This window comes from Tigriopus californicus, chromosome 11 (assembly GCF_007210705.1).
Source record: "Tigriopus californicus strain San Diego chromosome 11, Tcal_SD_v2.1, whole genome shotgun sequence".
NCBI lineage: Eukaryota > Metazoa > Arthropoda > Copepoda > Harpacticoida > Harpacticidae > Tigriopus > Tigriopus californicus.
This window is the reverse complement of record NC_081450.1, coordinates 9,902,490-9,915,337: the sequence shown is the minus strand read 5'-3', so window position 1 is coordinate 9,915,337 and position 12,848 is coordinate 9,902,490. Positions and strand designations below refer to the sequence as shown.

General features: G+C 46.4%; 1 protein-coding gene across 1 annotated transcript; it reads right to left on the bottom strand.

The window, feature by feature from the left end:
• Window positions 1-827: 827 nt before the first annotated feature.
• LOC131889781 (acetyl-CoA carboxylase 1-like) lies at window positions 828-10,382 on the bottom strand. Its single transcript, XM_059238959.1, has 6 exons — window positions 10,224-10,382; window positions 8,358-8,777; window positions 8,059-8,283; window positions 7,229-7,614; window positions 6,861-7,150; window positions 828-6,784 (listed from the first exon to the last, which is right to left on the bottom strand). Exons 2-6 carry the CDS (start codon window positions 8,677-8,679, stop codon window positions 1,042-1,044), a joined length of 6,966 nt encoding a protein of 2,321 aa, XP_059094942.1. The 5' UTR covers window positions 8,680-8,777; window positions 10,224-10,382; the 3' UTR covers window positions 828-1,041.
• Window positions 10,383-12,848: the final 2,466 nt, after the last annotated feature.

Here is a 12,848-nt window from a genome sequence, read left to right as displayed (position 1 = left end):
GAACAGAAAGGCAACATTGTGCTCTTAAACACAGAAAAATGGAAGAAGTAATTAATTTGTGCAAAGATTACATTAAGTCCGTTTCAAACGAAGACTTGCCAAAATTTTGCTTGTTCAAGAATTGTGCGGTAGTTTGAAAAAGGCTACATGAAACCTCATTGATGACAGTTCCGATGATGTTTGGGGTCGTACAAACGGTTCAAGGCCCTGAAATGGTAATTAAAAGGCATCTTGCATTCGACGATCCGTCTTCACAACTTGAAGGAAATAAAAAAAAATAAAAAAAATAGTAAAAACCATTTTACAGATGAGTTTAACGTTATCAGTGTCTGACTGCTATTTTTTTTTTCAATTAGAGTCAAAGAGGGTGCTTTTTGGCAAATTTCCACTCGATTTATAACGATTGCTCGGCTAAAGAACGACCCGAACAAATAGAACAAAAAGAAAAAAAACACCCGACCTGACGTAGACGAGGTTCCATCTGGCATTTTCCAACCTACTGCGAAATTCCGTAGTTTGACAAGTCATTAGGTTTAGGTTGTTTAAGTACGATATATATGAATATGCTGTGACTGAAATGACTAGACATTCGTTATGGCTTTCATAATTGCAGAGTGAAAAGAATCACAATCAAGTGAAATATATAATCAATTATTCGCTATTTGCTAGCCTACTTCCCTCGAAATCAGTCAGAATTTTCCCTCGTAATTTCACTTCAAGAATTCACAGCCTCAAGCGCAATCTCTCAGTCAAGAACCTCTAGGGTGTATAGCTTTAATCTGTAGAATGAGAGCAAAAGTTTGAAAGTATCATGACAAAGGACGAAGTTATTGATCAAATGTTGCCAATCATAGCAATGAGTATATTTCGAATTATAAAACCGTTCTGAGACATTGGTAATAATGCAACTAGCTTAAAATCAGCGAAATAGAACATGACAATTTTGTTTTGACTATCATGGGTTCAACCTGAATAGAATAGTACAATGTAGAAGGTATGATGATAAAGAAGGTGCTGAAAGTCGAATTTCATTTCATTTCATTAAATGTCACCATTTTCCGAGGAATCATCTGTGGTCTCGAGCGTTTGCTGCGGTTCGTCATCCTCTTGGATCTTGGAAACGGCCTCGAGGAACTCGGATCGTTTCTCGGCCGTCATCTTCTGCGCTAAGTGAACTCCAACCTCGTGCAAGAGATCGGGATTGCGGTTCAATAGCTTCTTGAACTCGGCAAAGGCTGTTTCGCGGCGAAGAAGTTTGAGGTTTTCTCGGACCACAGACGAGCGACCGTCCTCTTTCACTTGAGTGGAGAGCCAATCCACGGAGGGCTTGTCTTGTTCCCAAAGGAACCGATTGTTTTCGCCCTGATCTTCGATGAACCATCGTCGCAGCATTTCTTGCGCATGCCCATCTTGAAGCAGAGGCTTACTCGCGCTCATTTTCTTCTTGATATCGGCTTCCAAAAGACGTCTCCGGAGTCGCCAGAACAGGGTGCTTCGGGCATCTGCCCAAGGGATGATATCGCGAATCACGCCCTTGTCCTTCATGCGAGTGGGTGTGTCGTGGAGGTCAGCAAATTGAACGGACACTTGATGAAACATGGGGGCAAGAATCTCCTCTCGCTTCTTCATGAGCACCTCAATTTCGGCTTTGCGATCCGGAATGAGATCCAGCGATTTCAGCTCCGTTCCGAGCTTGTTCATTTCGAGATCGAGACGTTGCATGACTAGGCGTTGCTCCTTCATTCGCATTTTGATGCTCACGATACCTTCGGCTTCTAGAACACCCCCGCGGGCATTGGGATCGGCGTACATTTCCATTTGACGTTCGTTTATAGTAGGATCAATCACCACCCAAGATCCGCCTCGGAGTTCCCCGAAAGGAGGAATGTAAATGAGAATGGGTTGATTGTACGCGTGGAGCGCATCAACAATCATGGCACCGAATTTGATCACTTGCTCATACATATCTTTCATGCCACCGGAGAACCCTCGCCAATTGGCAAACACAATCAGTGGCAGCTCCTCTTTATTGAAGTCGTAGATGGCTTGGGCGGTTTTGAAGGCGGAATCAGGGAACCACACCTGGCCGGCTTGTGATATGACTTTGGCTTCCGAGTCGGGGTTGGCTGGGTCGGCCGGGAGTTCCAATTCAATCGTTCTGGTTTCCACCGCAATCACACCCACCGGAATTCCACCCAATTGAGCTCGACCTGTGACCACACTCTGGGCCCACATGGACATGATCTCATCAAAAGAGCCCCGATCAAAGAAACCCGGCAAATGATCGTCCCCTTCGCCGTATCCTTCCAGAAGCCATCGAGGATCATAAGCCGCATCTTGGGGTGGATAGTAGCCGATTTGACGGCTCACGGGGTCTTTGGCTATTACCATCGGTAAACTAGCTCCATTATGCTTGGGAACATAGGACAGCCACTTGAGAATTCTTCGAATGCCGTCGATATCGTTGCGTTCCGTCTTGTGGGTAACTCCATTGTTGTACATGATTTGCACTCCTCCTAGTTGTGTATTGGATGTGTAGACCTCGCGGCCGAGTAACTTGTTTAATGCCGATGCTCCAGTCAGAATGATGGCGGAATTTTCGATTTGAACCACTCTCTGTCCCAAGCGAACCAAATATGCACCGATACCAATGGCTCGAGCTGTGGTCATGGAGATCGTCACAACTTCTTGGTAAGCTTGAGAGGTCTCTCCTGCGATCAGACCCGCAGCACTTAGGTTTTCCACTCCGATGTCATTGGCCTGACCCACGATATCCGTGATTTTGAACCGACTCTCGCCCTCTTCCTGGATCAACTCCGTGTGAACGATGGGTTCCGAGGATTTGTCTTTCAAGGCTAAGTAGTCGTCTGAGGTTAGATAAAGGTATTTGAAACCTTTCTCCGGATCGTCGGGATCTTCCCAAGCTACTCGGAAAAGTTCCATCACCTCCTTGGCCAGCCCAATTCGGGCACCTGAATTGGCGGCTAAATAAATCCGCGGAATCTTCAGCTTGCGCGCCAATTCAGAAGCTCGAAGGAACAGAATGTCCTCTTTGGGACCAAATGAACCGATGTTGATGGTGATGTCGTTGGCGATAACAATAATGTCGCGACCCTCTGGGTACTCGGGGGTTTTCATTGACATCTTCCAAGCGACCATGGCTATTGAGTTCTCGCCAGGGTAACGTTTCCTCTCGATCACTTTGCTCTCATCAGGGGTTAAAACGAGTTCGGTGCATTGGAACATTTCAGAGTCTTTGGGAATGAGCTCTGTCGAGCCTGACCTTTTGGCATAAGACCGCCACGCCTCCTTCAATCCCACCTTGAAAATATCGGGGTAGTCATACACAAAGGTCGTTTCCAAGGCTTGAGCCTTGCTGCGCTTCGTTTCTAAAAAGTCCTTTGTCATGTAAGGTGTGGAAACGGGGAGTCCGTGCCACGGTCCTTGTTCTAGACCGAATGAGATGAACTTGATCACTCCTGTTTGGGGATCGGTCACTTCTCTGTATAATTGAAGACTCAGGATATATCCGGCATCATTACTAATGCACAATCGGAAAATTGAGCTCTTCTGCTGAGACGGCTGCCGGATGGCCATTCGAATCTCGGCAAATTTCACTTTGAGCTTCATCAATCGTGGAGCGTATCGCGTAAGAATTTGAGATTGGACGTCTTCCGCAATCTTCAGAGGATCCATGTTCACCGTGGGCACAAAGTTTAGGAAAATATGGTTTCCATCCGTCTTCTTGGCCATTGGATGCGTGAAGGCCACTTCGAGTTCGTCCAATGACTCAAGAAGCAATCTCTCTCCTTCGTTCTTGAGATACTCAAACGAGGCTTCCGTTGTCACTAAGTCCGAGTGCCGAATGATCGACCGTATGAAGAAGCGATAATCACTGACTTCGCGTCCACCCGCCACTTTGGCCTTGCCCAAGTACAATCTCATTTTGTGATTGGATGTTGGGATGGATTCAAGATCATAGTTCTTCAAGCGATTGAGTTCCAATTGAAATGCCAAAGCCGGCTCCAGATGTCGGTAAATGAGATCCTCGCCGAAATCTGTTCGGGCACGATACGTGAAATACTTTGGAAACTCTTTCGGACGCAGAACGATGAAAGTAATCCTTCGCATCTTTTTCTCCACCAGATCGTCGTGGTTCTCCGAACAGAAGGTATGGAACATTTCGCTGATCTTGTCATCGCTTAGTGTTTTGGGGATCTTGATGGCAATATTCAAGATATTCATGGGCTCCTTAGATTCTTCATCCATTTCAGAGTGCTTGCGATCATCGAAGGAGTTGGGAGATCCCACGTGATGGAAAGCAAAGCGATTTCCATCTTCATATGGAGAGAGGGGCGGGCTTTGATAGAAGAGATCAAGGACGTCGTCAAAGTTCAGTTGGAACTCTTCAAACGAGGAAAAGGCTGTCATGACCCCGTGTCTTTGACAATCTTCTGGGAGGGGCATGAAAGTGGACGCAGGGCGTGTCATATTTCTCACCCGATGGTAGGATCGATTCGGATGAGATTGTGGGAGCAAGAAGTCGAATTTCACAGCGTATTGGGAGCAATCCAATCGAAGATTGGTGAGTCCAGTCACCTCATAGGAGGTAAAAGCTCTCCTCACGTACACCTCCAAAGCGGCTCCTTTGACAGCGTCTTCATTGTGGTAGAAGAAATCCCCAAGCACGTCAAAAATAGAGCTATCGTCAGTGATCATCTTTTGAAGATCTCCGTGCATGTCCTCGGTCTTGTTAATGGCATCCAAAAACATCTTCTCCATGTGATTGTGTCGCAACTCGTATGAGGGCTTCTCCGAAGCGATCAAAATGGTTCTGGCCTTGAGAAGAACCGTGGCATTCTCTGGGCGGACCAGATCAGTCAGAGACAAGAGAGCCTGTTTGATGCTCTTGATCATCCGAGGATCCTTGGCCCACAACGTATCCAAGAGAGCTGTGATTAGCATGTTCCGGTGTCGATATTGAGTGTGGGCAAAGACGCGCTCAACCACGAGATCAATATTATCCTTGTTCATTTCGCGCATAGTTGACACAACCTTGTCGTAATGTCCGACTTGAAAGAGCTTCTCGACATCAAGATAGCGCTGGATCAGATCACACACGGTGTGTTTCATTTGACCTTTCACACCGTGCTTGTAGCGATTGCAAAGTTCGATGATGGGTTGAATGGTGAGTTCGACAATGTCCTTGTCTTTGGGATCCACCGAGGACAAGTATGCCGTCAACTCGGTGGTGATCTTCTGAGCAGGGAATTGGGCCAGGACTGAGGTGATGTTCTGCTCATACATGGACAACGCCTTAATGATTGGCCGTTCTACTTTGTAGGGAATGCGCCCTTGGATAGAGGCCATGACTTCCTTCATCTCATCGAGAGGGAGCTTTGGATCCTTCAAGTACATCATGAGGTCGTTTATGGTCTTCTCAATGAAGTCTTTGAAATGCTCATCCGGACAACAATATCCCGCCAACGCGTTGTCCAGCGTTTGCTTGGCGTGGATGTAACCTTGTGACAGATTCATGGCTTGAGCGGGAACATCATCCCCTTGCGATGGGAAACCAGGCCCCATGTAGGCCTCGGCTCGTTTGCATTGGGCTGGATCATCCAAGCTCAACTTGGCGATGGTTGAACCGCTCTCCAAAATGGCACCGGGCCGTTTGCAGAAAGTGATCACGCCGCTCTCTTTGACATGCAGGGTGGTCACCATTTTCATGACTTCCATCTCAGCGTAGGGCTCTTCGTTTCTGATATGATCGCCATCTGCGACCAAATACTTGAGCAGCTTTCCGGTCGAGGGCGACATCAACATGGAGGGGTCGTTCTCCTTCTCAAACACCACGGTTTGGTTGCCCACAACGACTCGGTATTGATCGGCACTCTCGTGCATGTAAGTGGTGTGGGTGAGGCCATCCACGGACACCAGCAATTGCCCATCGGTCATATGGTGGACATCCACCTCCTTCATGGTGCCATTCAATTCCACCATGTACTGAGTGGGTCCAGTTTTAGTAGTGCGCATCGTGTACTTGAAGCCACCAAAAATGAGATCCACATTGGTACTATTCTTCAAGAATGTGGCAGGTTGAGTTTGACCTCGATCCAAGAAGGCTTTGAAGGATTGGAAATTGCTCGAGATAATCTCATCCGCTACGTTCAAGGCGCCACAAATCAATGACAAATTCAGGTCGGGTTTATCAGCTTGTTCTTTCTTCGCGATGAGACAATCCAACCATCCTGTGTTCAAGGAGTTGTAAAGGAACTCGCTCTTCTCCAGGATCATAACTAAATGCTCCACGATGGTGCGGAAATCACCTCGAATGGAGAGTTCCTTGAGGGCCACCACCAAATTCTCACGGGCTTGCTCACGATCTTCACCCCAACTGAAGCAATGTCCAAATTGGGAATCGGCAAACTCATGCAAACCTCCTGAAGCCGAGACCGAGAAGTATCCCCACACATTCTTGTTGCTTTTAAAATTGAGTTCATGGACGGTGCCTGCACTGGGTTTAAACCCTTCATCGGGATTCTCAGACGTGATTCGAGCCGCTATCACGTGGCCGTTAGGTCTAGGAGGGTGGGTGGGATTCTTAAAGTCGATGGGATCGGACCCACTTCCATCTCGTCCATAGAGTTGACGAATGCTTTTCATCCTATGCAGAGGGATTCCCATGGCCACCATCAATTGCGAAGCGGGAAGATTCACATTGGCCACCATTTCCGTACACGGATGCTCGACTTGAAGACGGGGATTCAGCTCCAAGAAGTACCTGAATGGAATATGTCCATTTTTGGACGTCAGATATCAGTTGATTTAGAAGTCGTATGTTTCTCGTTTGTCATTACCATCTGCCGGTGTCGTCATAGAGGTACTCGACGGTTCCGGTGCTGCGATAACCAACCATTTCAGCCAATCGCACGGCGGCTTTCTCCATTTCTTTGAAGATCTCAGGCTTGGCAATTACAACAGGGGCTTCTTCGATGATCTTTTGATGGCGCCGTTGAATGGAACAATCACGGCCAAAGAGGGAAATGGCATTGCCATATTCATCAGCCAAGAGTTGCACTTCGAGATGGCGAGCATTTCTCGCTAGTTTCATGATGAATACTGGAGAGCCAGGAACTTCCAATTGGACCTAAAGAAATCAAGCGACAATCTCAAAAAAAAACCCGGAGCGGTTGTAAAGAACATATCTGCGCAGTATGCTACTTACTTGGGGATATTGCTTTTTAAAGTCATCTTCACATTCGGCCTTTCGAATTCCCTTGCCACCCCCGCCTTCACTGGCCTTAATCATGACTGGGAATCCAATCTTTTGTGCTGCTTTCAAGCCCTCTTCCAGATTCTTCACACAAGCCTGACGGAAGAGCTCTTTGCTGACTTTCACTTTCGTGCCTTCCACGTAATCCGCCACAAGTCCGGACCCCGACCATGGCATGGTGGGAATACCAGCAGTTTGAGCCACGATGGACGAAGCAATCTTGTCACCCAGAAGCCACATGGCGTGCTCGTTCGGACCCATGAACATGATATTGTTTTTGGACAACATTTCCGGAAGCTTGGGGTTCTCGGAGGCATGACCCCAACCCGCCCACACGGCTAGAGTAAGATTCATTCATATAATTAAAAAACGTGTTGCATATTTCTAAATCATCTGCAACGCTTTTGATTTGACATCAATGGATGGTTCATAAAAGATGCAGTCACTGAATAGGCGTCAAATTTTGAAACAGGCTTGAAGTCTAGACCTACACAAGGAGGACATGCCATCATTTTGCGCTTTGCAAACTGGTTCTACTTTAGTACAACTATTGATTGGCTAAACAAGCTTCACCAAAGCAATCCCGCATCAACAATCGCACTGACAGATGAAGTAGTCCATTAATTTCGTCTACTTTTAACATTTGTTACGTAAGACTACATAGAATGAGCAAACGAAGCAGTGAGGATTGAATACTCGAAAATGTCCATGAACTTAGACTTGACAAATCATCTCGACATTTCTCTGGACAAATAAGTTCCGGGTTCAAGTGTTCAAATTACCTTCGACATTGTAACGTTTGGCAATATTCAAGATGAGATCAACGTTGGCATAGTTGTTGTTGTTGGAACCACCTTTGACCTGACACACATAATCAGCCATCTTGATATATTCAGCATTGGCTTTGAGGTCCTCGGGGGTCACCATGACCACAAACTTAATGGCTCGCTCTTTGGACGGGAAATTTTCGTAGGACCATCTTCGGATCGATCGGATGCACTTCACGGCTGAAATATGATTTTAAAACTCGAGCGTGAGTCACCTCATCGACGTTAAATGTCAACGAAACTATTAGTTGTACCTGCAATGCCATTGTTGGCAATTAGAACCTTGTTGATGGCACGTTTACCCTGGAATTTCCGAACAAATTCCTCGGGCGTGGCCAGACTGCCCCGTCTGTGGTCCATGCCTCGTAGATTGGAACTGGGTATTCCCATAGGGCTTGTGGGTGGTTCCTCATTGGAGGTGGAGGTCGGGGTTTGGACTTGCTTCATATCGGCCAAGGACATGGTTACTCGCATTCGATGGGCATTGTTGAGATGACCGTTGACAACGTTACTGGGACTTGAACTGGATGAAACTGAGGGATTGGATGAGGAATCGGGCGACTGAGAGGATGCCATGACTCGGGTTGTTGACTTTGCAGGCCACGGACAGAGATAAGACTTTTGTTAAGAGTGTTTCTCTCCATGAGCCGAGAAGATGTCGACCTTTTGATAGCCTGGAATAACAACCGGAATGATCCTTACTAATCGGTGAGCAATCGAAGGCTGGCCAAACTTGGACCTCGTGGGATCACGATTGAGTAGGTCAACCTTCGCTATCGAAGGGTCGAAACACGACTGACAGCGTGGATCTTGTCAGCGATTTCTCGAACGCTCGTCGGAGTCTCAACAACCGGTACTGGCCAGTGGAGAAGCTCCCGGGGAGCATGAATGGGAAACGAGGTGAGGTGCATAATGATGATCTCGAGCTTGTTTCTAGGGTCAAAGAGTAAAGCCACAACAAGGGCCACCCAAAGTAGTAAGACGAAAAAATGAGTGGCGAGGCTGAAGTACGAACAATGCTGCACAACCAATGTTAGTCCACCGGACTAACTCGTGATCACGTTAACGAGAGATGACAATGCTCAATACAACGAGATCATCAAACATTGCGGATACCGCGGAAAATTACCCATTTTTTTTTAAATATAATTATCATTCCCATAGAACTACAATGTTCAGGTCGATTAGAAAGCTCTTTTTCCCTTAGTGATAACGCCCGATCACTTTGTACTACATTCGGTCAGCCATTACACGAAAGTCAACAACTGGAATCCAATATGAGAATCAGCCTCGCGTTCGACGTCGATTTGTGGGTGGATATCTAAGATATGCTTAGCTAAACACCAGCCACGATGATGGCTCATCAAGGGGTAACTAAGGTCCATCCATCCAAGTCTCACGTGGTCGGCGAGTATGTACTTGTGCTTTGTACATGTACTTTGCGGGTGCTAAGCGCCCGTAGATCTCGAGCGTCAGAAATCGACGCCATGGACTTTCCATTTCAAAATAAACTGGATTCTTGACAGGTCTGCTTTGTCCCATCAGAATTCGCCGCTCATTCAAAGTGGCTCAACGTTGCAATGCCCTCCAAGAGATATCCATAATGTACGGATGGATGAATGGATGGATGGGCAGGAGGGAACCGTGGATTCAGCCCGAGGATGATGACAGTTCGATTCAATGGCGACTGACTCGGTCTTTTCCATGGATGGTGAGTGGGACCACCCCTCAAAGGTCAAACTCCAAAGTTCAACCCTCTCGGGTCTTCGAATAGGAGTTAGTCAAGATGTCGTCCGTCATCCCACACCCAAGCCCCTCCCTCACTTACCTCTCTCTAGCTCTCAAATCAATGTCGTAACTTGGGCCAATCTCAATTATGGACACACCGACCGAGTAACTAACACAAAACGACCGCCTTCACCTACTACCCAAAGGCACAAACACCGATGACGATATACACCCCAAATGTACACCACAGACAGAGTACCTCGAGGAGTATAAACTATCATCAGATCGAGATTATCGGAATTGCGATAAGATTCAATCGAAGACAAGACGCTCGTGAGTGAGGGACTCATGGATGTCCTAGGCGATCCATGGCGTGTGTGAATAATACCTACCGGAATGGCTGGATGGTCCAGGGTCACCCCCGGAAAACGGGTCACCGAGAGGCTGGCTACACACACCCAAGTACGACCGCATGAACACCGTTTCCAATGCTCGGAATCACTGCATCGACCCTCTCGATCCTAACCACGGGCCTCGAGATTTATTTACAAGTACACATGTAGGAACGAACAGTCCAAGAAGAAGGAAAAGGACAAGGAGAGGCATGAGACACTCACTCACCGAGCAGACTGACTGACTGACTGACTGATGGGCTCAAAAACATCCAGGGTGTATTAAAGCCCCAGGTACGGATCGAACCACCAATATGGTGCCATTGGGATCCCATCAGACAGGATTAGATGCTTGGACTACACATGGTAGAACAATGGTTGACATCGTCAATGAACCGGTTGTGCTCGAATGTCCTGCGTTTGGGCGTCAGACATCGGAGCGCATTCGGGGATTGAGGCTTCGGGTCAGATGTGTCCTCAAGCGTCTCTCTTTGGGCGCCCTGCTTTTTGGCCGGGCCTTGAAAGCGAAGGCTCGAAACCGTCGAAACGGTGCGTGGAAAGCACACAGCACAGAGATGTGGCTGGAGAAAGCCCTCAGCGCTCTCTGTCGGCGAGAAGCTCACGTCGCCCGGTCATGACTGACATGCATAGTGCATGCATTTTCTTCATGGGGATCGTAACTTCAAAAGGGCCTGGGGTTATTTGGGGCTGAGCATCGGGCCGGGGGGGGGGGGGGGCGACGCGAACCCCTGGTTACCGACTGGTTTGCTGGCCTGAGGCGTTTGGTGGTTGTTGTTGGATCGAACGATTACGTAATGGATCGTCCGATGAATGAGCTGTTTGCCGAATTGTACTCCAGAGGGAAGGTCGTGGGATGACGGAGGGAAGATGAGTCAGACCTGCGGGGCTTCGGTTTGTAACGCCCTCTCGTGATTAGAAAAACAGACGGCTTATGGGTGGTATTGGATATTTGAGGCGAAATTCCATAGTATTGATATGAATAGAAAAAATGTGCCTGAGCGGTCTGACAGGCAGAGGTATCACGACAACAAACTTTTTCACCGATGGCGTAGGTTCTAATCCTACCGTTGGATGTCAACGTTTTAAGGGAGGGCATGCAGGGTAATGATTGATACATTATCCTAAGAAGAGAGATGTCCACGGTTTGGTTTTCCTCCCTGACCTTTTTTGAAAAATACATATAGATGCTAACCCCACCCACTGGCACATGCACAGGCACATTGGCAATGCTCGCCCCTCCAAACCACCCAATAAAAAAGTGAAAATATAATCAAACATCAGCGGGCTTGTGATTCAGCTGGACCAATGATATTTTTCTTATTTTGATTGTCAGGGCAACTGTCAAATTCTTGACACTCCAGGGATGACTTTAACTGAAGCTCACAAACACAATCAAAGGAGAAAGTAATGGCATTGTCCTTGGCTTGAGGGAATGAAATGTGGATGGTTTATAGGTGCCCAAGAAATATGTCATTTGCCGATTTTGTTGCTTTTAACACCGTTCTATCTTTGCCCCCGATCATTATCATTTTGCACTTATTTTCCATTCTTCTGATTTATTTTCAATTTTTAAACACTCGTATTTTAGATATTTTCTTGCATACTTTGAATTTTCTAACCGCCACAAGGAATGTAATCCCCCAGCACTATTAAAATGAAAGTTATGCTTCGTTTACTTTTTCTTATCTACCATATATACATTCCTCGTTTTCATATTGTGTTATACATCCTTATGCGATATTTGGTCTACCAACGAATTTGACTTGGCAGACCGAGTTGGTCCTCGAATGTAGGGTTAATATGGAGTGCCAACTAAAAGTTTGTCCAAGTCTGACTTGAAAATTTGCTTTCCAAATCAAAAACGCCCATGTACGTACTCCCAACGAATATTAGAACAATGAAGGAACCCGAAAAGGAAGAGAAGTGGACTTCAATGTTCTGACTAGCCTGGATTCTCGAAGACTTGATGCCTCTACGGTCACTATAGAATGCAAAATTTAACACATAAAACTTTGATTTTAAATGTTGGCCGACATATCTTTTATAGGTAAAGGCAAAACTGCCGTTATTTCTAGCCATCCCGTAACTGATTAAGAGTTAACGGTGATAACTTTTCAATTCAAAGATTAGGGACTAAGGACGTTAACTATTAGATCAACAATGTCTTGCCCACCTTTCGTAAATATCAGTGCCATGAGCAGTATTATGATTGAAAACATAAGTCTGTGTATCAATTGTTCAAAAGGCGATCCCGATGAAACAAAGATGTGTCATTAATTGTGGGTGAAATTTGTTAGCCTTTTTTGATTAACACACGCGCGCGAAATGTGAAGAGTTTGAAAAACAATGAATGTGATAGAGATGCTGGTAGTGTCCTTTATCGATGTTACCATGCTTTACTAATATAGCCTGCTTTAAAACGAAACTTTTTCATTTGGGGAACGTTGTAATAAACATACCCATGCACAATACATACATACAACATCGACGAGAAATCGCCCTCGAGGGAGTGAACGCTATTAAAGTAAAGAACACGCAAACTTGCGATGCACCCTGTTTTAGTATCCCCTTGACCTCGATGTGCCACGACATGTTTGTCTATTT

Bases quoted from the DNA above. Each gene is read 5' to 3' on its own strand.
- LOC131889781 (XM_059238959.1), bottom strand. From the start codon at position 8,679: ATGGCATCCTCTCAGTCGCCCGATTCCTCATCCAATCCCTCAGTTTCA. The intron at 8,284-8,357 runs GTACAACTAATA...ATCATATTTCAG, and splicing joins TGCCAACAATGGCATTGCAG to CCGTGAAGTGCATCCGATCG. The intron at 6,785-6,860 runs GTAATGACAAAC...TATTCCATTCAG, and splicing joins TATGACGACACCGGCAGATG to GTACTTCTTGGAGCTGAATC.